Here is a 24,467-nt window from a genome sequence, read left to right as displayed (position 1 = left end):
ATACTTTAAAATCATGTAGATCTCTCACACGTTTGAATCTAGGGCTTGGCAAAATATAGATTTTCTGCCTAATTGCGATCTTTATTTGAACGGTCCCGATGCCGATTCATAAAATCCCAAGATTGCTCTTTTACTCTATGCCCAAACCTCTACAATGCACGTAAATCACTCGTTTGTGCAACTAAAAATGTCTGTGATTAGTCACTGGTTGGTAATTTAAGAGATTTCACTCAACAGTGTTGAAGACCTTTTCACATTTTGGTGTGACTCTCTCCATGTAATGTGCGTTCAAACACGAGATCCACCCATTTGCCCATTTCTCATTGAATAATGTCTCTTAAAATCCTTTCTGTTCTTTAGTCAAAAGAAACCTAAATTTAATCCTAATCACACGCAGAATCTATAAAGAAGCCATTCGACCAAAACACACACTTTTGTCAAATCCCTGCCGCTGGTCTTAAAGAGATGTCGTTTTACCACTTGTTCTACATATGAATGTAAATACTTATCATGCATGTAAACAAAATTTTTTGTAGGGGTGCACCGATCGATCGGTCTCCGATCTAGATCGGCCGATCTTCGTCTTAAATCTGTGATCGGCGATTGGCCGATAGTGGCTAGAATCAGGGCCGATCTTTTTTGTAGCACGCAGGTAATCACACATACACTGCTCCTTTAATGATTGAGCGCTTTTTTTAGCCCTTGATCATGAGCACTTTCAGCTTCACTCTCTTTAACATGAGCGCTCTCGGTTTCAATCAAACACGCGCACTCTGCAGGTGCTCTCAATATCTCGTCATCATCAGTCACTCATCTCAGCGCTATTCTGCGAGGAACCCAATTGAAATCAGATTAATGTTGGTCACATTACCACTAATAACAGATGTAACCGTTTAACCTTCAATAACGGCACCGCGTCTTCACGCATTTGCTTAATAATTAGTGATTTGCGTAACAAGACGCCAAAGACAGTAAACAAATCACAGATATTAATGATTTCTCACTGGAGCAGTTTTAGAACTTGTAACGGATATATTTTTCTTATTTTTGAACGTTTCTCTACTGTGTGTGATGCTCTCATGGTTTTTTACCGCTTACCGGTATGTCACAATGACCTTTTGATATTGACAGCAGAACTATTCATAACTGTTTCAAAACAAATAAATGTAAGCAATTCAAAATTAATGTAATTTTGGTAACTTTATAAAAAGGTTCCATTCGTTAACATTAGTTAATGCATTAGGTATCATGAACAAACAACGAACAATATATTTTTACAGCCTTTATTAATTGTAATCTTAGTTAATAAAATTGTTCATTGTGCATTAAATAATGTTAACTAATACAACTTTTGATTTTAAAAATGTAATAGTATATGTTGTAACTAACATTAAGTTTATTAGTTCAAGTTAAACTACAGTAATGTTGTTAATGTTAACAAATGGAACCTTTTTGTAAAGTGTTACTGTAAATTAACTGTGTGGGGCATAAACATAACTGCGCAATATAACTCGCAAACGTGTGGCAAAGGGCACTTAAAAAAAAAAAGAGAGATCGGTATCGGCCTCAAATTTCCTGATTTTTTTGTTTTTTGTCCCCCCAAAATAATTGCTACAAATAAATAAATAAGTAAATCGTTTAGCTAAGTTTTTAATGGCAGCAAACTTGGACTATTTACTTATTTATTTGTAGCAAGTTGTTGTTCACCATGACGTCACGGTGATGTAATTTTGTTGTTTACAAAAAGTCGTAAAAGTACGCCAAAAATCGTGCAAACGCCTTTATGCATTTTTAAGATATGAGCAATCAAACATAATGGCCCCGTTTTTTTTTTTTTTTTTTGGCCACATGATCGATCGATAGACAGATAGATAGATAGATATGTAATATAATAAATGCAATTTCAGGACATCATATTTATTGATAGAATACATGGAACTTGTATATTTTTAAAAAGCTCAAATGTGACAAATGCTGAAACACTGATGATAAAATGTGTAAAATTTATATTTCTATAATTTACCAAGTTAGAATTCCCCTGTAAAATTAAATGAAATTTCTGTTATACTGTATGTAAACAAAATGGACATTATAACTGAAATACACCAGACTTGGAATTGAAATCTTGTGAATTCAAATCATGATATTGTGATGTATCGTAATATGAATCGTATCGTGAGGTAGCTGGCGACACACGGACGCTAGTTTGTCTAGACAAGCAGACAGTCTGCATCTTTGTGCACAACACTGACGGTGCTAAAAGCAGTCACAGTGTGCATGCTTCAAATGTGTCCATATGGGCTTGCCGTCAAAAGAGTATACTTTGAAAGGCTGAGGCTCGGCCGTGCATGAGATGAACAGCCCATGGAAAAACCAAGTATACCTTAACTCCTACAACCCAGAAATCCAACTACATGTCAGCAATAAACACTATTCTACCAGACTTACGTTTATAAACAAACCTTAACAATAACTCAATCTCCAATTCCATCTAACTTTTCCACGAACAGAAATGCATAATTTAACCACAACAAAACATGCCAAACCAGCATAGCCACGGATGTTACAATGCATAAATATGACGAGCACTGAAGGAATATCACTTGTGTGTCTTGTGCACTAGTTCATGTCAGATGGGGCCTAGTCAGCTGGTAAATCACGTTCTCTGGCTGCACGTGACACAACAGAAACATACAGCAGAGTCAGGCCGTGTATCCACTGTGCAAGCAACCAGGATGCAGTTTTTAGCAAGCTCTGTGGCTTTCAGCAAACACTTACTGTTCCTGAAGCTGTGACCTCACTTCCTCTTACATCACTGGTCTTGGTTGGTGCTGGGGGATGGGAGGGCAGTTAAACAACCCCTCCTGTAGTAGCACTGTAAACACAGCTTGCCAAATTTACCCGGGCAACACTGAGTATTCTGAGATATCCTAGCCATGTTCGTATGCGCCTATGATGCTAAAAAATGCAGCCTAGGTAGGCAGCTCCCTACCTAGACAGCACAGCCTTAAACTCCCTCCTAAATTATAAAAAATAAAAATATATATTTTTTTGTTTTAGATCAATAATGTCCAAAAATACTGGACAAGTCTATGATGCCTAAAAATGCTGTCTAGGTAGGCAGCTCCCTACCTAGACAGCACAGCCACAGTCTTAATCTCCTTCCTTAAAAAACAACAACAACAAAAAAAGAATTTTAGATCAGCAATGTCCAAAAGAAGCTGGACAAGTCCATGATGCTTAAAAATGCTTTCTAGATAGGCAGCTCCCTACCTAAACAGCACAGCCACAGTCTTAATCTCTCTCCTTAGAGGAGAAAAAAAAAAAAATTGTAAATAATTTTTTTTATTTTTTATAATTTTAGATCAATAATGCTGGACAAGTCTATGATGCCTAAAAATGCTTTCTAGATAGGCAGCTCCCTACCTAGACAGCACAGCCACAGTCTTAATCTCCCTCCTTAGAGGAAAAAATAAAAATAAAAATAAAAATAAAAAAAATAAAATAAAAACTTTTTTTTTTTTTTTTTTATAATTTTAGATCAATAACTGCTGCACAAGCCTATGATACCTAAAAATGCTTTCTAGGTAGGCAGCTCACTAGGTGTTGAAACATAGCCACAGTCTTAAACTCCCTCCCTGAACACAAATGCAAAACCAATAAACCTAAATCAATATGCCAATCACTGCGAATCTAAAACAAAACCAATAATGAAAAGTGTTTAAGCTTTATTAACAAATTAAACAGGCCTGATCCGTGAAAATTCTTCTCTCTTCGCAACAGCGGGCACAAATCATCGCATAGCAACCTTCCCCTGCGCTCCCTTCCTCTCCGGACACAATAAGACAAACGTCTCACCTCTAAAGTGCATCAGGACCACCGGCTGAAAGGGCCCGTTCGAGCTCGGGGCGTCCACGACCATCCTGGTGTCTTCTTTAGAGCATGTCAACATGAATATGTCCAAACGGGAGCTAAGTTGAGCAGTTAGACTCCATTTTAGCACAAACACTCAACAGAAAATGAAGCTCCGCTGCTGGAGGGAACCAGATAGTTAGTGACGTCACCCATCAAAGCAGGACTGCAGATTGGCTGGATGAGGTCACATGACGTTAACCAGCAGAGGCCAGCTAAAGGAGGTTGCTGATTGGCTGGTGGGAGCCAGAGAAGGCGGGGCCTTTGAATTTGATTGGTGTTCGGTTTTCAGTGCTGACCACATGCAGATAACAGGATATTCACACTGGAAGTCACCAGTTGTCCTCTTAGTTATGAATAATGTTTTCCAAAACAGCAATACTGATACTTCTATAAAACCGATTTTTTTTTTTTTTTTGATTTCTTGTGATAAAATGGGTAATTTAAAATATAATTTTAGTCAAAATTCAAGTCATTATTATTATTATTATTATTATTATTATTATTATTATTATTATTTACATTTGTGAGCCTAAACAGAAAATTATTAGACTTCTGTTTTTTTACCCTTACAAAAATGAACCATGTTTTCACTACAGTAACTATAGTTTAACCATGGTATTTAGTTAAACCATAGTTACCACACAATTAACCATGGTTACTATTACAATATTACTTTGGTAAAACCATGGTTAACTTTTTTGTAATTACTTATTAACAACAATTACTAGATATGTTGTTATTTTAGTGTGAATTTACTCCAGAAGCTGTTTGTCTGATTTTCTATCATTACTCTACAACACACTAATCCCTCTTGTTTGAACGAGTCTTGTGACGGCGCGAGCGCTTGTCTGCTTGTGTCTTTCAGCATGTGTGTTAAGATGAGCGGAAGAAGAAATAGTTCCCATCCTGCACAAGTATTTGATTATACAGTCGAATCCTTTTTATTTCACTTTGAAACATATGATTATTGTTCATGGTAACCAAATAATAATAATATCTCTAGTTATTATTTCTGATACAACATCAGTATCGGAAGTATCGATACTTTAGGATCGATCCGCCCATCCCTGGCAACAATTTAGACAACTATTTATGTAAATTGTGCACCTAATTTTAAGTTACTCTCTTTTACAGTTGTAAGAAAGTGTCTGTATCTGCTGAAAATATTATATTGGGTCATTCTGTGTCAACTGCAAATACCAAATACTGTAAAAAACACATTTTCTGTTGTTTTTCCAAAGTTGGAGTGTGTCTAACTCCAGACGTTTTAAATGTATCTTAATATCCTTTTAGATTCTGAACAAACTTTCCTTGTTGTTTCTTCATTTTTAATAGTTGTTGAATTTCAGAAATTTGCAAAGCTCTGAAATGCATCACAACAAAAGTAGTTTTAGATGCATTCAAGCATTCAATCCCCAAAACTGTTTAGTCTTTAGGAAATTCATACATTATTTGGGTATTTTTGTGTTTATAATATTTTATTAGTGAGCCAATACAACTGAAAATCATAATTTATGAGATAATATGCATAACTGGGCCTAAAATAGAATATTAAGTATCGGGTAGAAATACATAAATAAAAGAAACAGAGCAAATGCATTATGGGGCAGTTTTTCACACGCACATGTTTTGAAGGTACGGGGCATTTTTTTCAATTGTGTTGCCATTTTGGGTTAATTTCTGACCCTGGTGTGCAATTAATTTTCGAATAAAAAAACAAAAAAAAAACAAACAAAAAAAAACAAAACAGAACACCCTCAACACTAAAAACCACCCATAACACCCTATCAACCAACTAGCAACATGCTAAAAACCATCCAGAACACCCTAGCAACAATAAAAACAACACAAACACCCTAGCAACCAACTAGCAACACGCTAAAAAACCATCCAGAACACCCTAGTAACAATAAAAACAACACAAACACCCTACAAACCAACTAGCAACACGCTAAAAACCATCCAGAACAACCTAGCAACCAACAAGCAACATGGTAAAAACCATCCAGAACAACCTAGCAACCAACAAGCAACAAAAACCATGCAAAACACCCAAGCAACCAACTAGCAACACACTAAAACCATCCAGAACACCCTAGCAACACTAAAAACCATCTAGAACACCCTAACAACCAATTAGCAACATGCTAAAAACCATCCAGAATACCCTAGCAGCAATAAAAACCACACAAAACACCCTAGTAACCAACTAGCAACAATAAAAACAACACAAACACCCTAGCAACACTAAAAACCATCTAGAACACCCTAACAACCAATTAGCAACATGCTAAAAACCATCCAGAATACCCTAGCAGCAATAAAAACCACACAAAACACCCTAGTAACCAACTAGCAACAATAAAAAACAACACAAACACCCTAGCAACCACCTAGCAACATGCTAAAAAAACCATCCAGAACACCCTAGCAACAATAAAAACCATCTAGAACACCCTAGCAACCAACAAGCAACAATAAAAACCATGCAAAACACCCTAGCAACATGCTAAAAACCACCCGGAACTCCCCAGCTACACTAAAAACCACCCATAGCACCCTATCAACCAACAACCAGCACGCTAAAAACCATCCAGAACACACTAGTAACAATAAAAACCACACAAAACACCATTGTAACCAATTAGCAACAATAAAACCACCTAGAACACCCTAGCAACAATAAAAAAAACACACACAAACACCCTAGCAATCAACTAGCAACATGCTAAAAACCATCCAGAACACCCTAGCAACCAATAAGCAACAACAAAAACCATTTAGAACACCCTAGCAACCAACAAGCAACAAACAAAATTACACTAAGCTCCCTAGCAACCAACTAGTAACAAGCTAAACACACTAGCAACACTAAAAACCATCCAGAACACCCTAGCAACCAACAAGCAACAATAAAAACCACACAAAACACCACAGCAACCAACCAGCAATATGCTAAGAACCATCCAGAATACCTTAGCAACACTAAAAACCACCCATAACACACTAACAACCAACTACCAACAATACAAACCACACAAAACATGCAGAACACCCAGTCAACCAACATACAACTTGCTAAATACCATGCAGAACACCTAGCAACCAACATACAACTTGCTAAATACCATGCAGAACACCTAGCAACCAACTAGCAACACTAACAACCATCCAAAACACCCTAGCAACATTAAACACCGCACAGAACACGCTAACAACCAACTAGTAACATGCTAAATACCACCTATAACACCCTAGAAACCAACTAGCAACATGCTAAAAACCATTCATAACACCCTAGCAACACTAAAAACCACCCATAACACCCTAGCAACCAACTAGCAACAATAAAAACCACACAAAACACCCTAGTAACCAACTAGCAGCATGCTACATACCAAGCAGAAAACCCTAGCCACCAACTACCAACACGCTAAAAACCATCCAGTACACTAGCAACCAACTAGCAACGCTAACAACCATTCAGAACACCCTAGCAACACTAAAAACCACCCATAACACCCTAGCAACCAACTAGCAACAATAAAAACCACACAAAACACCCTAGCAACCAACTAGCAGCATGCTACATACCATGCAGAAAACCCTAGCCACCAACTATCAACACGCTAAAAACCATCCAGTACGCTAGCAACCAACTAGCAAAACTAACAACCATCCAGAACACCCTAGCAACACTAAAAAACACCAAAAACACCCTAGCAACACTAAAGAAACTCACAGAACACACTAGCAACCAACTAGCAACATGCTACATACCAGGCAGAACACCCTAGCAACACTAAAAACCAACCATAACACCCTAGCAACCACCTAACAACACTAAAAACCACACAAAACACCCTACAAACCAACTAGCAACATGCTAAATACCACCCATAGCACAATAGAAACCAACCAGCATAACTGAAAACCACACAAAACACCATTACAACCATTTAGCAACCACTCTCAAGTTTTGGCAAACACCACTTTAAATGTTTTCTTTGTCAAAAATGTCACTGTATCCCATCTGTTAGAGCATGGAGGTAAGAATGCCAAGGTTGTGGGTTAAATTCCCAGGGAACACACAAAAGAATAAAATGTATACTTTGAATTCACTGTAAGTCATTTTGGATCAATGCATCTGCCAAATGCATAACTGTAAATGTTAAGTAGCTCCCTACAAGGTTTAATTAGTTTACTAAAGTACATCCTTTGCGAGAAACATCAGAGATGATCTCTTGGCTCAACCTAAGCTTTGCTTTAGCTGGAAATAAAACCACCGAACCACTGATGATAAACAAAGAAAAATGATGACATAACAGTTTGACACAACAGTACTTCACAATATCTTCTGAAATGCATGATAAACAGTGAGTGCAGATATATTCTCACAGGAAACCACATTGCAGACCTGCAGCTGCTTGCCTGAGCTCACAGGAAATGCCCACTCCCAGTTTATCATCACTTTCCTACTAAATAAACTTAATATAATGGCGTAAACTGCCAAAATGATAATTGATCAATATTTCTACACTATATTCTGCCAGTTATTGGCAGTAAAAATGAAGACGGAGGTCAATTTTACATAAATGTATGACTAAACTCATTACAATTTTTATGAGCAATCTGTGGGTGTGTCTTGCTGGTTACATTCAGAATAGCATATTACCCACAATACTTTTGTAATATGCAATTTGCATACTGTGCATTGTATGACATTTCTGTATGCATGGAATTAAAGGATGACAAACTACATTTGCTACAATGTGCAGTATATACCTTCCATTTCCATTGTGTTGAATGAACTAGAAATAATATTATTAAGCACAATTTTTAACATCTCTTTCTTGATTCACTATCTAATATGACTGCCTAAAGTTTGACAGTTTTACACAAAATGTATTAAAAAAAAATTTGTAATAATTGGACGCCACTCACAAGCAATATGATTTATCACAAATTAACTGACTCAAAAATCACTCAAAATGAAAAGTGAGGTTTATAAAGCTCAAGACAGTTCTCTGTGGTTAACCTGACCATTAATATCCTACATAACCCAGTGTGCTGCACTAAACACCCAACCCTCTCCAAACAAGTTGGAGAAAGAATCGCCATTGGCTGTTCACAGACTTTCAAAGACATATAAGAGTAATCCAACTGAAAACTGAAAAAGTTATGAGGCAAACCAAGAAGGTGGCATCTTCACATATATAAAGTATTCATTAGGGCTGAGCGATAGGACGATGTTATTGGATATCGACGATGTCAAATCTCCTGATGCTGATTTTGACACTCATTGACAGTCGATGAGCGACAAGTAAATGGCAAAACCATGGATCTGGGAAGTCGCCAGATATATTAAACAATAGCCCAGGGTGTGAAATTTGCACCCGCCAACCGTTGCAATGCAACGAGGCTGAATGCAGCTCCTTATTCGCAAGCACCTCGTCATCTCATGAGCGGGTAAATTTGCTCATCTAGCCGCAACAATGGTGGGCGACCTGCAAGACATCTCTGAGTAAAACTGCTGTTAAACACAAAGACACGTGCTTGAAGAAACACACTTTATTATATTTTTAAGAACAGACAAAAGAAAAGCCATCAATGCCTGTGTCTGATGTGCTGTTTGTTCAGAGGCGTGCAGCGTGAGTGTCTCACGAATCACGTGCATGTAAAAAGTTCTCACTCTCTCTTCTCTGTTTCAGTCATCTGAAAACTGTTTGCAAGAATAGTGTTGTGTATGAGAATGCTGCAAATGACCTCAGACCATCTCAGAACACTTATTAGCCAGTGGCTAATAACAGACATATTTTAGTCGCATAGCGTGAAATTTGGTCACATATGTGAGTAATTTACTTGCAATGTGGAGGGCTGACACCATATACCAGTACAAACTAGACTAGATTAAACACAAACACTGGTTCTGTATCTGCATTAAAAAGCCCTGAACCAAATTCAGTTTAGCAAATATCATCTTCCCTTCAAAAGCATGCATCAATGCAGTTTTGGTTTAGGAGAAAGCCAATGAATAAATTAAACAACACAAATTAAGCTTTTAATTACAAAATTACATGGAGGCTCTATGAGTCTAATCACTATGCAAACATGTTTGGTTAATATAACTAATACAAGCTACAATAAGCAAGGCCTCGTGTATACACAAATGAACATTTACAGTAAATAACCTATAATCCTCATGTTTTGATGAAACTGCCATAACTTCCTCATTTTTGTTGCCTGAGAGCCCAATCCTGTAAATGATGAAGTTCCTCCCCTTCAGATATTTTTCTTTTTTTGTCTGACCAAATAAAAACCAAGTAAATATCCAAACATCCCCAGGACAAAAAGGAGTAGAAGTAAAACTGAGAAAACACAAGACCGATTTTGGATTGTTGAGAATAGAATAATTGAGATTTGTGCAAAGCAGACACAGGCGACAACGATAATGTTTAAGCATGCAAACTGACATTCAAATGAGTTCACAATGCTGGTTGTACCATAAAAATACATTACTACAGATTGGCAAAGACTCACTGATCATACAAATCACTTAGACTTTGTTCAGAATGGAATACGAGCAAACTGTGTATTATATACTGTATACAGCCTACATTTAAAACATGTGAAACGGGGGGCCTGGGTAGCTCAACGAGTATTGACGCTGACTACCACCCCTGGAGTCACAAGTTGGAATCCAGGGCGTGCTGAGTGACTCCAGCCAGGTCTCCTAAGCAACCAAATTGGCCCGGTTGCTAGGGAGGGTAGAGTCACATGGGGTAACCTCCTTGTGGTCGCTATAATGTGGTTCGCTCTCGGTGGGGTGCGTGGTGAGTTGTGTGTGGATGCCGCGGAGAATAGCGTGAAGCCTACACACGCGCTGTGTCCGCGGTATCGCGCTCAACAAGTCACGTGTTAAGATGCACTGATTGACGGTCTCAGACGCGGAGGCAACTGAGATTCGTCCTCCACCACCCGGATTGAGGAGAGTCACTACGCCACCACAAGGACTTAGAGCGCATTGGGAATTGGGCATTCCAAATTGAAAGAAAAACAAAAAAAACATGTGAAACAGTATGCATGCATTATGCAACGCTAAACATTAACCAGTTGCCCGTGCGGCCTTGGTGACTACAGCCGAAAAGCCAAGTCGTTTTAGAGGTGGTGCAACTCATTTCATTTTGATGAAAGATTACGAAGACGGAATTAAGGCCCCAATATCCTTCATACGAAATCGATGAACGCATGGGTGTGACGTCATTTAGAATAAAATCCGTCCAAAAATTTTAAAAAATTGCGTTCATTTCATGGTTGTAACAGCTCGCCTGGGCAAGCTTTTAGGAAAATGTCTAGCCGGCTGCTTAACACCGTCTTACTGCCATTGATTCACGTCATCGGTAGGTGTGACCTGGAGCTCCACCTATCTTGAGGCCGACAGCTAATTCTGTTTATCTTGTTCAGCCATTGGTACAGTTATTAGCGAGCTGGTGCAAATTTACCTACATCTGTACGATCGTTCGCATAGAGACATTTTCCAAGACCATGTCATGCGATTTTTGTTTTGTTTAATTAGTCTACAAAAGAAATCAAATACTCTCAAGTGCCCATTCACTCATGTGCCCAAAGATATGCCTCTCTTATCATCATTCTTTTGTCTTTATTCTGCACATTAACACTCTTTTATACACCCATCTTTGCAGTAGTATCAGTGTCATCATAAATTACAATAACAGAGTATAATCGGTGCATATTATGGCCGCGTATAGCGTGTTAGCGCATTAACGTCATGAATTCAGAATGTAAACAAGACAAATTAAATATTATCTCTTGCATATATATTACTTTACATTAGGGATGTCACAATACCATGTTTTTTTAGAACGAGTATGAGTACCGATACTTTAATTTTGGTACTCGCCTATACTGAGTCCGATACCTGTTTTTTTGTTTTTTTTTCTGAAATCCATATCAACAGTTTATTTAAATGTTATCATCAAAATGGTGTTTAAATAAATGGATTCTTTAAAACTTTAATCGAATGAAAATTTGACAATTACATTTCAAAATTATATTGTATTATTTTTATCAAATGAAGTGCTTTTATACAGCACATTCAAAATACAACATTGGAGTTATTTTTGTCAAACAAAGTGCTGCACATTAACAGAGCATCACAGATGTGAGATATTGCTTAAACTCAGCAAAAAAAGAAACGTCCTCTCACTTTCAACTTTTTTTCAGCTTTTATTTTCAGCAAACTTAACATGTAAATATTTCTATGAACATAAAAAGATTCAACAACTAAGACATAAACTGACAAGTTTCACAGACATGTGACTAACAGAAATGGAATAATGTGTCCCTGAACAAAGGGGGGGTCAAAATCAAAAGTAACAGTCAGTATCTGGTGTGTCCACCAGCTGCATTAAGTACCGCAGTGCATCTCCTCCTCATGGACTGCACCAGATTTGCCAGTTCTTGCTGTGAGATGTTACCCCACTCTTCCACCAAGACACCTGCAAGTTCCCGGACATTTCTCGGGGGATTTGACACTAGCCCTCACCCTCCGATCCAACAGGTCCCAGATGTGCTCAATGGGATTGAGATCTGGGCTCATCGCTGGCCATGGCAGAACACTGACATTCCTGTCTTGCACAGAATGAGCAGTATGGCTGGTGGCATTGTCATGCTGGAGGGTCATGTCAGGATGAGCCTGCAGGAAGGGTACCACATGAGGGAGGAGGATGTCTTCCCTGTAACGCACAGCGCTGAGATTGCCTGCAATGACAACAAGCTCAGTCCGATGATGCTGTGACACACCGCCCCAGACCAAGATGGACCCTCCACCTTCAAATCGATCCCACTCCAGAGTACAGGCCTCGGTGTAACGCTCATTCCTTCGACGATAAACGCGAGTCCGACCATCACCCCTGGTGAGACAAAACCACGACTCGTCAGTGAAGAGCACTTTTTGCCAGTCCTGTCTGGTCCAGCGAAGGTGGGTTTATGCCCATAGGCGACATTGTTGCTGGTGATGTCTGGTAAGGACCTGCCTTACAACAGGCCTACAAGCCCTCAGTCCAGCCTGTTTCGAACTTCTTTTTACACCTGAACGAAGAACGAAGAAGAACTTCTCCGGAAGTATATTGGGGCCTTAATGTGTACACATGAAACGTTCACAGTAAGACCAGGAACATATATTGAAAAAGAGTCAATGTTGACACTACAGAAAATAAATCTTCCAATGACTAAACAAATTAACTGCTAACCAGGCAGGAAAATTCAATAATCTGCCATGAAACAGTGACATAGTCCATACGCTTCTTTCCAGAGAGAACACTAGCGCGCTGTTTTGGTTCTGTGTATTGCTATTGATGTACTGGCCAGGTAACATCAGAGTCATGAAAGGGTTCTCTAAGGATTAATCAATTAGTCTAACGAGTGGAGTTAAATATATGGTGAATCTCGCTTAATTAACTCTCAATTTCTAAGGACAGTGTGGCAGAATGATCCGCCCCTTCGGCTCGTCATCATCCCACCGCCTCTTAGGGCCACCCTTCAGCCAGATTTAGGACGGGAGCTGGGCAGGAGAGTGAGAAGAGTTGCATAATTAATAAGCCTCGTTTTGACAGCGGAGAATGAAGCACACCTGTTGTGAATAATGCTTCATCACTGCTGTCTTTAAAAACGCAGAGCGCACCTCTTCTCGGGGAGCCGGCTTCAAATCTCCATGTGTGCACACACTGGCATCCTCGCACGCCCAGGACCAGAGCTGGGAGGGTTTGGAGTTGGACGCGCTACCGGTTCTGTTCCCGGACCCCCGGACGCATTAATGAGTCACCGGGGGTGAATAGCTCACGTTGCTGCCGACGGGCTAGATGCCGGGCCGCCTTCTCCTCACACCTGCCGTGGGCCTGGGAAGATAGGCCGCCACCCCTCACGCCGTGGACCCTGAAGGGGAGCGTGAGCGGCCGACGGACCGAGCTCATGCCTGGGCCATTCTATGGACACTACCCCACCCTACCCGCCCCGTCACACCGCGAGGATGCCAGATTCCCCCTTTATTATTAACACTATTTCTCCTTGGACACTTTATTACTCCTTTATGGACATGTTATTTTTATTATTATTTTCAATAAATGCCTCTCCGAGGCTTGAAGCCACACCCACTGTGTCTGTCTCTTGCTCACCCCGCCACAACAGTAAAAGGTGTCAAAATACTGTTGTTGAGACATTTAACAAAGTTTAAATCTTTAGTGCTCTAATAACAACTTCTATGCCTTGAGCAGTCCCAAAAACAGGTCAGATCTATTGGGTTATTAAGTAAGATTCACTGGCGCTGGTTCAGTTTATTTGTAAAGGCCAAGATTTATGATGCATCAATATTCAGGTTATTATAATAATTTTTTATAATAATTACACCCTTATTATCCATTGGATTGCATTAAATGCATTATATTCTCTCAGTGCTAAACAATTCAAGAAAGCAGGTTTTGATTCATAAAATCAAAGTGTTTTCAACAGAATACAGAATATGCTTTTGTAAGGCAGTGTAAATTTATTTAGAACTGTTTTTAGAAATTCGAGTGAATTTTAATCAAAATATAATCACATCCTCTGCCTTAGAAATTACTTTTCTGGGGGCCTGGGTAGCTCAGTGGTAAAATACGCTGGCTACCACCCCTGGAGTTCGCTAGTTCGCTAGTTTGAATCCCAGGGCGTGCTGAGTGACTCCAGCCAGGTCTCCTAAGCAACCAAATTGGCCCGGTTGCTAGGGAGGGTAGAGTCACATGGGGTAACCTCTTTGTGGTCGCTATAATGTGGTTCGTTCTCAGTGGGGCACGTGGTGAGTTGAGCGTGGTTGCCGCAGTGGATGGCGTGAAGTCTCCACACGTGCTATGTCTCCGTGGCAATGCGCTCAACAAGCCACGTGATAAGATGCGCAGGTTGACGGTCTCCGACGCGGAGGCAGCTGAGATTCGTCCTCCGCCACCCAGATTGAGGCGAATCACTATGCGACCATGAGGACTTAAAAGCACATTGGGAATTGGGCATTCCAAATTGGGAGAAAAAAAAAAAAAGAAATTACTTTTCTGCTGTAATCTAGGCCACTTGGGCAGGACAAAATTATATAAACCAATAGATCCAATCATTCCCTACAGATTAAATCAAGTCCGCCCTACATTATTTCCAGTTGAAAATTCAGTTTCACTCTGAAATACGCCACTTTATGAAAGTTAAATGTGTTGTCTCATTTCAAGTCTTTAGCAGCTGATCCAACGTCTCACCTTTAAATGCAGGGAGTTTCTGGAGTTCTCGATTGTTGCTCAAGCTGAATCTGGACGAGCTCTGTCTCTTGTCTTTTTTAACGGCGGACTGAGATCCGGACTGTTTCCCCTTCAGCAGCTGCGTGGTGGGAGGAACGCTGTTCTTATTGGATCCCTGATGGGAAAAGACAAGAATATTTGTTATTTCTATTCTCATTTTACATTTTATATAATCATATTTCAGCTTTCTGCTTCAACACATCAAAGTATAAAAGTCACAACAAGTCTAAATGTTTAATACAGGATAATGTTTTTAATCATTGTTTACTCACCCTCAAGCTATTTCAAATGCACGTACTATTCGAAAGATCTAAAACGTCTCTTTTTCATACAACAAAAGTTCTGAGAGAGTATAATAAAAGTATCATCAACTGTAGTGGCAGCCCTGGTGTGCAGCCCTCTTCGTGTGAAGACGTATCTCGGGTAAAGACCTGTGAGTCTACCTGCGCAAGTCCACCGAGCAAGGACACCGGCAAGGCGCAAGCCACTAGGCTAAGTTTTCTCTTCCTTTTTCACATAGTACTTCTGTTTCTTTATTATACTTAAATTATGTTTTTTCAGTACATTCCTGTTGTTTCATGACTACGCACTCCAGAACACCAAAGGTCACCTAGCACTGCCTCTCCACAGCCCCTCTACATCTCTGTTGGACTGTGGAACTGCCAGTCAGCTGTCAACAAAGCTGACTTCATTCCGGCCTTTGCCAGTCAGTCAAACTCGATGTTTTGGCTCTGACTGAGACCTGGATCTGCCCAAACGACACTCCAACTCTCTCTACTGACTTCACTTTCACCCACACCCCTCGTCTATCTGGGTGGGGTGGGGGAACTGGGTTGCTCATTTCCAACTCGTGGAAATTCACTCTGCTCTCATCTTTCTGCAATAACACAACTTTTGAATATCATACCATTTCTGCCACTAATCCTACGAAAATTCACTTTTTGGTCATCTATCGTACCCCAGGTCAACTAGGCAACTTTATTGAAGAGCTAGATGTATTGCTGTGCTCATTCCCTGAGGATGGCACTCCACTGGTGGTCCTTGGGGACTTTAACATCCACCTGGACAAACCTCAAGCAGCTGACTTTCTGACCTCATTTGACCTTACAAGATTGGACACCCCTGCAACTCACTGAGCAGGGAAACAGCTAGATATCATTCTTACATGTAATTGTATCACCACTAATCCCCTTGATACTCCTCTACATATCTCTTGGTCCAGTTTTCTCTCTCTCCTTTCTTCCATAGTCTCTGCATCCCTTCCCTCCACTAACCATTTTTCTTCACTTGATTTAAATGAAGCTACAAATGCTCTTTGCTCAACATTAACTTGTCTTAATAGTGTTTGCCCTCTTACCTCCAAGCCAGCACATGCCACACTCTCCAGCCCCTGGCTGTCAGAGACACTTCGTGAACACCGCACCGAGCTGAGTGCTGTGGAGAGAAAGTGGCACAAGTCAAAAGACCCTACGGATCTGTGCAAGTATCAATCACTTCTCTCCTCTTTTTCCACCAGCGTTTCTAGTGCTAAAATTGATTATTACCAGAATAAAACTTCAGATTCATGTAAACTATTTTCAACTTTCTCATCTCTTCTCTATCCTCCACCACATCCTACTACTTCACGAACTGCTGATGACTTTGCCACATCTTTTAATGACAAAGTAGCAAGCATTAGCAGCCAGTTCTCTACACCTAACACCCACAGCCACTCTCTTCCAACATCCCATCCTCTGTTCTCTTCTTTCTCCCCTCTCTCCGAGACTGAGGTCTCCAAAGTGCTTATTTCAAACCGCCCTAACCACCTGTCCACTTGACCCTATCCCCTCACATCTTATACAAGCTGCCTCCCATCGATCTTCCATACACTCACACACATTATCAACACATATCTCACAACAGGAAACTTTCCCAATACATTAAAGCAGGCTCGAGTAACCCCACTGCTCAAAAAACAACACATAACCTGACAGTAGTCAACAACTACAGACCAGTCTCTCTCGTTCCTTTCCTGTCTAAAACTACTTTGAGGGATATATTCAGTTGTCTGCTTTTCTCTCACAGAACAACCTACTCGACAGACATCAGTCTGGCTTCAAAAAAGGACACTCAGCAGAGCCCTCTTGTCATTGGCAGATCTTTCAAGGTCTCCTGGAGAGCATAGGTGTCCAAGTCACACCAGCTGACCACTGGTGTTCCTCAAGGATCAGTGCTTGGACCCCTCCTCTTCTCGATATACACATCACTCGGACCAATTATTAAGGCACATGGCTTTTCCTACCACTGCTACACAGATGACATACAGCTCTACCTGTCGTTCCAGCCTGACGACCCTACTGTCTCAGCTCGTATCTCTGCCTGTCTCTCTGACATTTCGGCCTGGATGAAGAAATGCCACCTTCAGCTCAACCTTGCCAAGACAGAACTACTCGTGATCCCAGCCAACCCATCTGTTGACCACAACCTCACTATTCATCTTGGTTCAACTACACTAACACCAACCAGAACAGCTCAGAACCTGGGAGTGATGGTAGATAACCAGCTTAATTTTAATGCCCACATCTCATCAACTGCCCGGTCTTGCAGATTCGCGCTCTACATCATCAAGAAAATCAGACCATTTTTGTCTGAATATGCTGCACAGCTCCTGGTCCAAGCTCTGGTCATTTTGAGACTGGACTACTGTAATGCTCTGTTGGCTGGCCTCTCATCTAGCACAATTAAGCCACTGCAGATGATCCAGAATGCAGCAGCGTGTCTGGTCTTCAATCAGCCAAAAAGGGCTCATGTCACCCCACTCTTGATTTCACTCCACTGGCTACCTGTAGCCACCCGCATCAAATTTAAGGCTTTGACTCTGGCCTTCAGGACAGCCAATGGAACCACACCCTCTTATTTCAATTCACTTCTTCAGGTCAATGCTCCAACTTGCTCTCTGCGATCTACGAATGAGCAGCGCCTGGTAGACCCATCACAAAGAGGCTCAAAGTCTATTTCACAATCTTTTACCTTCTCTGTTCCACTGTGGTGGAATGAGCTTCAAACCTTCACACGATCTGCTGATACCATCTCAACATTCAAGAACCAGCTGAAAACACATTTGTTCCATGAGCACTTAACAAATCCACACTAACTGCACTTACTATTGAACTTAACTTACTGTACACAAAAAAAAGACGTATGTCTCTTTCTTCTGCGCTGGCACCTTTACTACTCCAGCCATCTTGAGATGGCTGGAGTAGTATCTTGAGCAACTATCAGCAAACTTCTTTGCCGATAGTTGCAGATAGTTGTCTTTTGTTTCCTTATCAATAAACTTTATCTGGTGAAATACATTGTAGCAAAATCCTGAGTTCCATGGAATGAGGAAGCGGGAGACGGCGATTCCAACACAGGAAAGTCTCTTTTATTCAGTGCACACACGTTCGCTTCAATGCGCAACGGTACAGCTCACACTCAAAATAACTCAAGGTTTTTTAATATAAAAACAATAATGGCAGAGGCCAACACACGCAAAGCTTGTCAGCTGGGCTCTCTCTCTCCCAACTGCCGCTGTCTCCTCTCCTTAAAAGCCCCCGTCACTCCTCACTGCAACACAAGACAGGTGTTATGCACAGGTGGAAATCATTCACCACTCATCATCCCCCGCTTCACTCTTCACAGCACGGTGCTCGGCCACGCCCCCAACCCCTCGTCCGATGCGTCCGTCTGTAAAACAAAAGGGATAGAGAAGTCAGGGTAATGCAACAGTGGTCCGCCACAGAGTGCAGCCTTTACTTGTAAGAAAGCCTGTTGGCACAGCTCCGTCCACTGGACCGGGTCTGGTGCTCCCTTTTTAGTGAGATCAGTCAGCAGGCTGGTGACATCCGAATAATTAGACACAAACCTCCAATAATAGACAGTCTCACCCCCTTTTTTGGACTTGGGTTAGGGTTAGCATTGGCTGCTGTCTTATCAATTTGGGGATGCACTTGTCCGTGACCCAAGTGGAAGCCCAGATACTGTACCTCCACCCGCCCAATTGCACACTTCCTTGGATTTGCTGTGAGTCACGCTCGCCTCAGGGACCTCAGGACAGCCCTCAGATGCTGGATGTGCTGCTGACAATCATTGCTATAGATGATATCATCCAGATAGGCAGCGGCATACGCAGCGTGTGGGCAGTGAACTTTGTCCATGAGTCGCTGAAACGTCGCCGGGGCTCCAAACAAACCGAACGGAAGAGTAACAAATTGGTGTAAGCCCAACGGAGTGGAAAAGGACGTTTTTCTCGGGACATGGGAGTCAAGGCAATCTGTCAATATCCCTTTGTTAAATCCAGTGTTGAATATAAACGGTCGGGGGCGGTATGCGACACGTCGGGAATCTGGACTGACATCCCCACATCCATCACCGGGCACTGATCCTGGAAGTGGCCCGGCTCCCCGCAGCACCAGCACACTGGCCCAGACCTTCCCCCCGCACCTGCGGCCCCAGATTCTCCAAACTGGCAGGAAAGGGAAACAGACAGAGAGGGGGTGGTAGAAACACCCGGATCCACCCAGGTCTACGGAGCGGGTTTCGGGAAATGAACCCCCGCCACTGAGGACCAGTGACAAGATGGGGGGAGAGAGAGAGAGAGAGAGAGAGAGAGAGAGAGAGAGAGAGAGAAAAGGCTTGGCCATCTCCCAAATACACCGTCAAGTGGTCCTCAGCCAACCGGACTTCAAAATCCAGCGGCATCGGGCGGTGGCAATGGACCCACTCCGCATTTTATTTTGGCAGCCAGTCGATAAACTGTTCCAGTACCACCAAGTTGACAATCCCCCCGGCGTCGCGGTCTTCTGCTAGCAACCTCCTCCGGCAGGCATCCCGGAGCTGCTGGGCGAAGGCAAAAGGGCGGGCAAATTATCGAATTTCCCGACACTGCAGCGGCCTGCTCGAACCACTCCACAAATGCTTTGGGGTCATCCCAGGGGCCCATCTTGGCCAGGGTGATCTGAGGTGGGGGCCCCGCAGCCGGTGTCATTGCTACTGGCAGCAAGCTCTGAAATGCCCGCCGGTCCTCTGCCTGGGCCCGCACGAGTGCCTCGAACCGTTGCTCCTGTTCGGTATGAAGCTCCAGGAGGGCCTGGTGTTGTGTCTGGTGGATGCCAGCGAGTGTCTTGATAATGTCAGCCAGCGGCGAGGATTCCATGACGGCTATCTCCCTCACTCCTGGGTTTCGTCACCAGTGTAGCAAGATCCTGAGTTCCAGGGAATGAGGAACCATGAGACGGCAATTCCAACACAGGAAAGTCTTTTTTATTCAGTGCACACACGTTCACTTCAATGCGCAACGGTACAGTTCACACTCAAAATAACTCAAGTTTTTTTAATATAAATAACAATGGCAGCTCGGCCAAGCCCCCGCCTCCACATACATATATATATATATATATTAAACAAAACTCTTTATCTGGTTAATATATAGGCTATTAAAACCTTCATTTGGTAAATACTTACATGTCATGCATAACAGAACCAAGCCCCTAGTGTATTTGGGGCTTGACTATAGTTAAAAGTCCCGCATTACGCAACAAATCGTAACCAAATTGGGATTTTGGTTGCACAATAAACTGAGTTTGGGATTATATTAATTTGGACTCTTGTAGCCTCAATGTCTGTGCCCTTCAAAGTAAGTTAAGACTAAAAAAAAAATGTTAACCTATAAATCGCTTAATAAAAAAAATAGGTAAATTACCGATTATCGGCCTTTACCACCACCTTGATTATCGGTATCTGCAAAATCCACAATCGGTCAACCACTGTGAACTGTCATTATATGGAAAAGAGCAGTGTGAAGAGTCTTCCAAAATTCTCCTTTTGTGTTCCTCATATGAAAGAAAATCATACACCACGAAGTTGAGTAAATAAGAAGAGAATTATAATTTTTGGGTGAACTGTGCCTTTAAGTGATCAATCCTGGAGTCCTAATGATTAGTCCGGCCCTAAAGAGATTGACCAAATAAAGACCTTTAAACTTGTTATTTGCTGTTTTGTGTTGATCTGGGCAGAAAGGTGACTTCTTGTATTTACTGATTTGCCCCTACTGAGGATTAAACCTGTAACCTCTGTGGAAGCAGCTATGATCTATAACCATTAATCTACTATTATATCACTATAGTGATGGTGAGATGTATGTGTGTGTTTATATGAAATCACAGCTAAACTGAATGAGTCCATGATAGTATTTTTCTTAAATCCACTTCAAAGCATTCATGCATAAACAGCGACGTATTATTTATGCATGCAGAATGACACATTTCTCCCTGTAACCTTTCATCTGTGACCAAATTTTAACCAAATGTATTTAAAGAGACAAACCAAGTAGCCATTCTCAAGAAAATATCCCAGTTCAGTACAAATAAAAAACTAAAACCTGCTGGTAATGTTGCACTAAACTACCTCAACACAATAATTAAGCATAAAGAAGTAAACATGATAATAAAAATGTAAAAAATAATGTACATTTAGAATTTTATTTTATTTTTTAAATAGAAGTATTACATTATTGCAACATTATTGCGGACAGGGCGGGATTTTTTTTTTTTTCTGAAATACTTTTGCGTGTCCTCGCTATAGGTTTTACGTTCCCATTTTAACCATGATATTCATAGTGAAACCATACTGATAATACAGGAAACAAAAACTATGTTAATAAAAATAATAATTTTGTGATTATTATGGTTTTACTATACAAATACCGTAGTTTAACTATTTGGAGAAAATCATGGTTTTACTATAGTAATATTGTAGTAACCATGACTGTTGTAGGCTAATAAAGTATACAGTATCCATATAGTAACCATGGTTAATCTTATGGTTACTATGGTTTTACTACAAATACGATGGTGTTTTTGTAGTAAAACCATAACAACCACAAAATTATGATTTTAATTAACATAGATTTCGTTTCCCTGTATTATTACTTTGGTTTCTATGGTTTTACGTTCCCTCGCAATAAGTTTTACATTCCCGCACAACACGTTTTACATTCCCTTGCGATAAGTTTTACGTAATATATTTTTCTAAGTTTTACATTCCCTCGCAATAAGCTTTACGTTCCCTCACAATAAGTTCTACGTTCCCACGCAATAAGTTCTACGTTCCCACGCAATAAGTTCTGCGTTCCCATGCAATAAGTTCTGCGTTCCCTCGCAATAAGTTCTACGTTCCCACGCAATAAGTTCTACGTTCCCACGCAATAAGTTTTGCGTGCCCTCACAATAGTTTTCAGGTTCCCTCACAATAAATTTACCATGGTTTTACTACAGTAACCATATTTTAAACATGATATTTGTAGAGAAACCATAGTTGATAATACAGGAAAACTAGTTTAACTATGGTTTTACTATAGTAATATTGTGGTGACACTTTTAAAAAAGGTTACATTTGTTCCCATTAGTTAACAACATTAGTTAACATGAACTAACAATGAAAAGCCTACTACTTTTGCAACATTTATTAATCTTGGTTAATGTTCATTTCTATATGATTTTTCAAATCAAAAGTTGCATGTTAGCATTAGTTAATGCACTATGAACTAGCATAAACTAACAATGAAATGTTTTATTTTTATTAACTAACATTAACAAAGATGAATAAACACTGTAAAAAAAATAGTTTGTTCATTGTTAGTTAGTGATACCTAATGCATTTACTAATGCTAACAAATTTAACCTAATATTGTAGACTGTAGTAACCATGGTTTTACTATTGATTAATCATGGTTAATATTGTGGTTACTATGGTTTTAATACAAATACCATGGTATTTGTATAGTAAAAACCATTATAACGACAAAATTAAGATTTTAATTTCCAAAGTTTTCGTTTCCCTGTATTATTACTATGTTTCGCTACGAATATCACGGTTAAAATATGATTGATATAGTAAAACCGTAAAAAAAAAAGTATTGCGAGGCGACGCAAAACTATTTCAGAGAAAAAAATTCCCGCCCTGACCTCTGAGGGGCTCCGTATCATAACAATCATTTGCACTGCATAGCAACTATTTTGGTAAATAATAAGAGCAAATTATATATATATATATATATATATATATATATATATATATATATATATATATATATATAAAACATCACTAATACAAAAAAATATAACACAAACGTGTTTTATGATTACCTCATGTTCTGAGTTCTCCTGTCCTCCTGTTTTACCCACTTTTGCAGATTTTGGTGGATCCTTTAAAGAACATAAAGATTATAAAACAGTTTGCTCTTATATTTCTCATATAAAAAGTAAAAGTATATTATTATTATTATTATTATTATTATTATTATTATTTGAATCATTAATTGATTAAAAGAGAGCACCTCACTGGCCAGCTAATGTTAGCAATGCTAAATGTTCAAACCTGAACTACAACAACAAACATATAAAAATACATGAGCTTATTTATTTTTATTAAGTATCTTTGGACATATAAATAGTCATTTACGGTTAAATATATAACTATAAACTATCATTATTAAGCATTTAGCTGGCTAAACTTAGCTACGCTAACCTGCAGCTTTACCATGCAAACTGTGTAAAATGACATACAATGCCATTAAAGTTATATTTAAGTGCTCTTTTTAATGTCTAGGGGTGTAAATCTTTAAACCTTGACAGCACAGTGTGTAACCGACAGTAAAATCCGATTTATGATGTGTAAAACTGGAGTTAGCATGCAGGCTAATGTCTGGAGCTGAGAGATTTTATTCAAAAATAAATATACACGATTTCACACTTAATCTGATTTACAAACCGCCAGAAACTGTCACTCACCTTGTCTTTCTTCGGTTTATTCGGCATGGCATTCATATATGTGTGTTTACAGCTTTCAGCCTGCTGTCAGTGTGTGTGTGTGTGTGTGTGTGTGTGTGAGTGTGTGTGTATGTGTCTGTGTGAGTGTGTTTGTGTGTGTGTAAGTGTGTGTGAGTGTGTTTGTGTGTGTGTGTGTGTGTGTGTGTGTGTGTGAGTGTGTGAGAGTGTGAGTGTGTTTGTGTGTGTGTGTGTGAGTGTGTGTATGTGTCTGTGTGAGTGTGTTTGTGTGTGTGAGTGTGTTTGTGTGTGTGTGTGTGTGTGTGTGTGTGTGAGTGTGTGAGAGTGTGTGTGTGTGTGTGTGAGAGAGTGTGAGTATGTGTGTGTGTGTGTGTGTGTGTGTGTGTGTGTGTGTGTGTGTGTGTATGTGTGTGAG

General features: G+C 40.2%; 1 protein-coding gene across 6 annotated transcripts in view; it reads right to left on the bottom strand.

The window, feature by feature from the left end:
• Positions 1–24,202, bottom strand: part of LOC127409649 (serine/threonine-protein phosphatase 2A 56 kDa regulatory subunit gamma isoform) — a 49,334-nt gene extending 25,132 nt beyond the window's left edge. For 2 of the 6 annotated variants that reach the window (XM_051644352.1, XM_051644355.1), the window contains exons 1-3: positions 24,056–24,202; positions 23,411–23,470; positions 15,207–15,360 (exon numbers count right to left, since the gene is read on the bottom strand). In XM_051644352.1, the coding sequence (XP_051500312.1) occupies positions 15,207–15,360; positions 23,411–23,470; positions 24,056–24,091 (250 nt within the window). In that variant the 5' untranslated portion in view covers positions 24,092–24,202. Of the gene's footprint in view, positions 1–3,858; positions 4,058–15,206; positions 15,361–16,602; positions 16,680–18,877; positions 20,471–23,410; positions 23,471–24,055 lie in introns of those variants that run through there. The other 4 variants (XM_051644354.1, XM_051644353.1, XM_051644356.1 and 1 more) reach the window with 4 other exon arrangements.
• Positions 24,203–24,467: the final 265 nt, after the last annotated feature.

This window comes from Myxocyprinus asiaticus, chromosome 19, assembly GCF_019703515.2.
Source record: "Myxocyprinus asiaticus isolate MX2 ecotype Aquarium Trade chromosome 19, UBuf_Myxa_2, whole genome shotgun sequence".
Taxonomy (NCBI): domain Eukaryota; kingdom Metazoa; phylum Chordata; class Actinopteri; order Cypriniformes; family Catostomidae; genus Myxocyprinus; species Myxocyprinus asiaticus.
The sequence above is the reverse complement of the archived record's forward strand: the minus strand, read 5'-3'. Positions and strand labels throughout refer to the sequence as shown.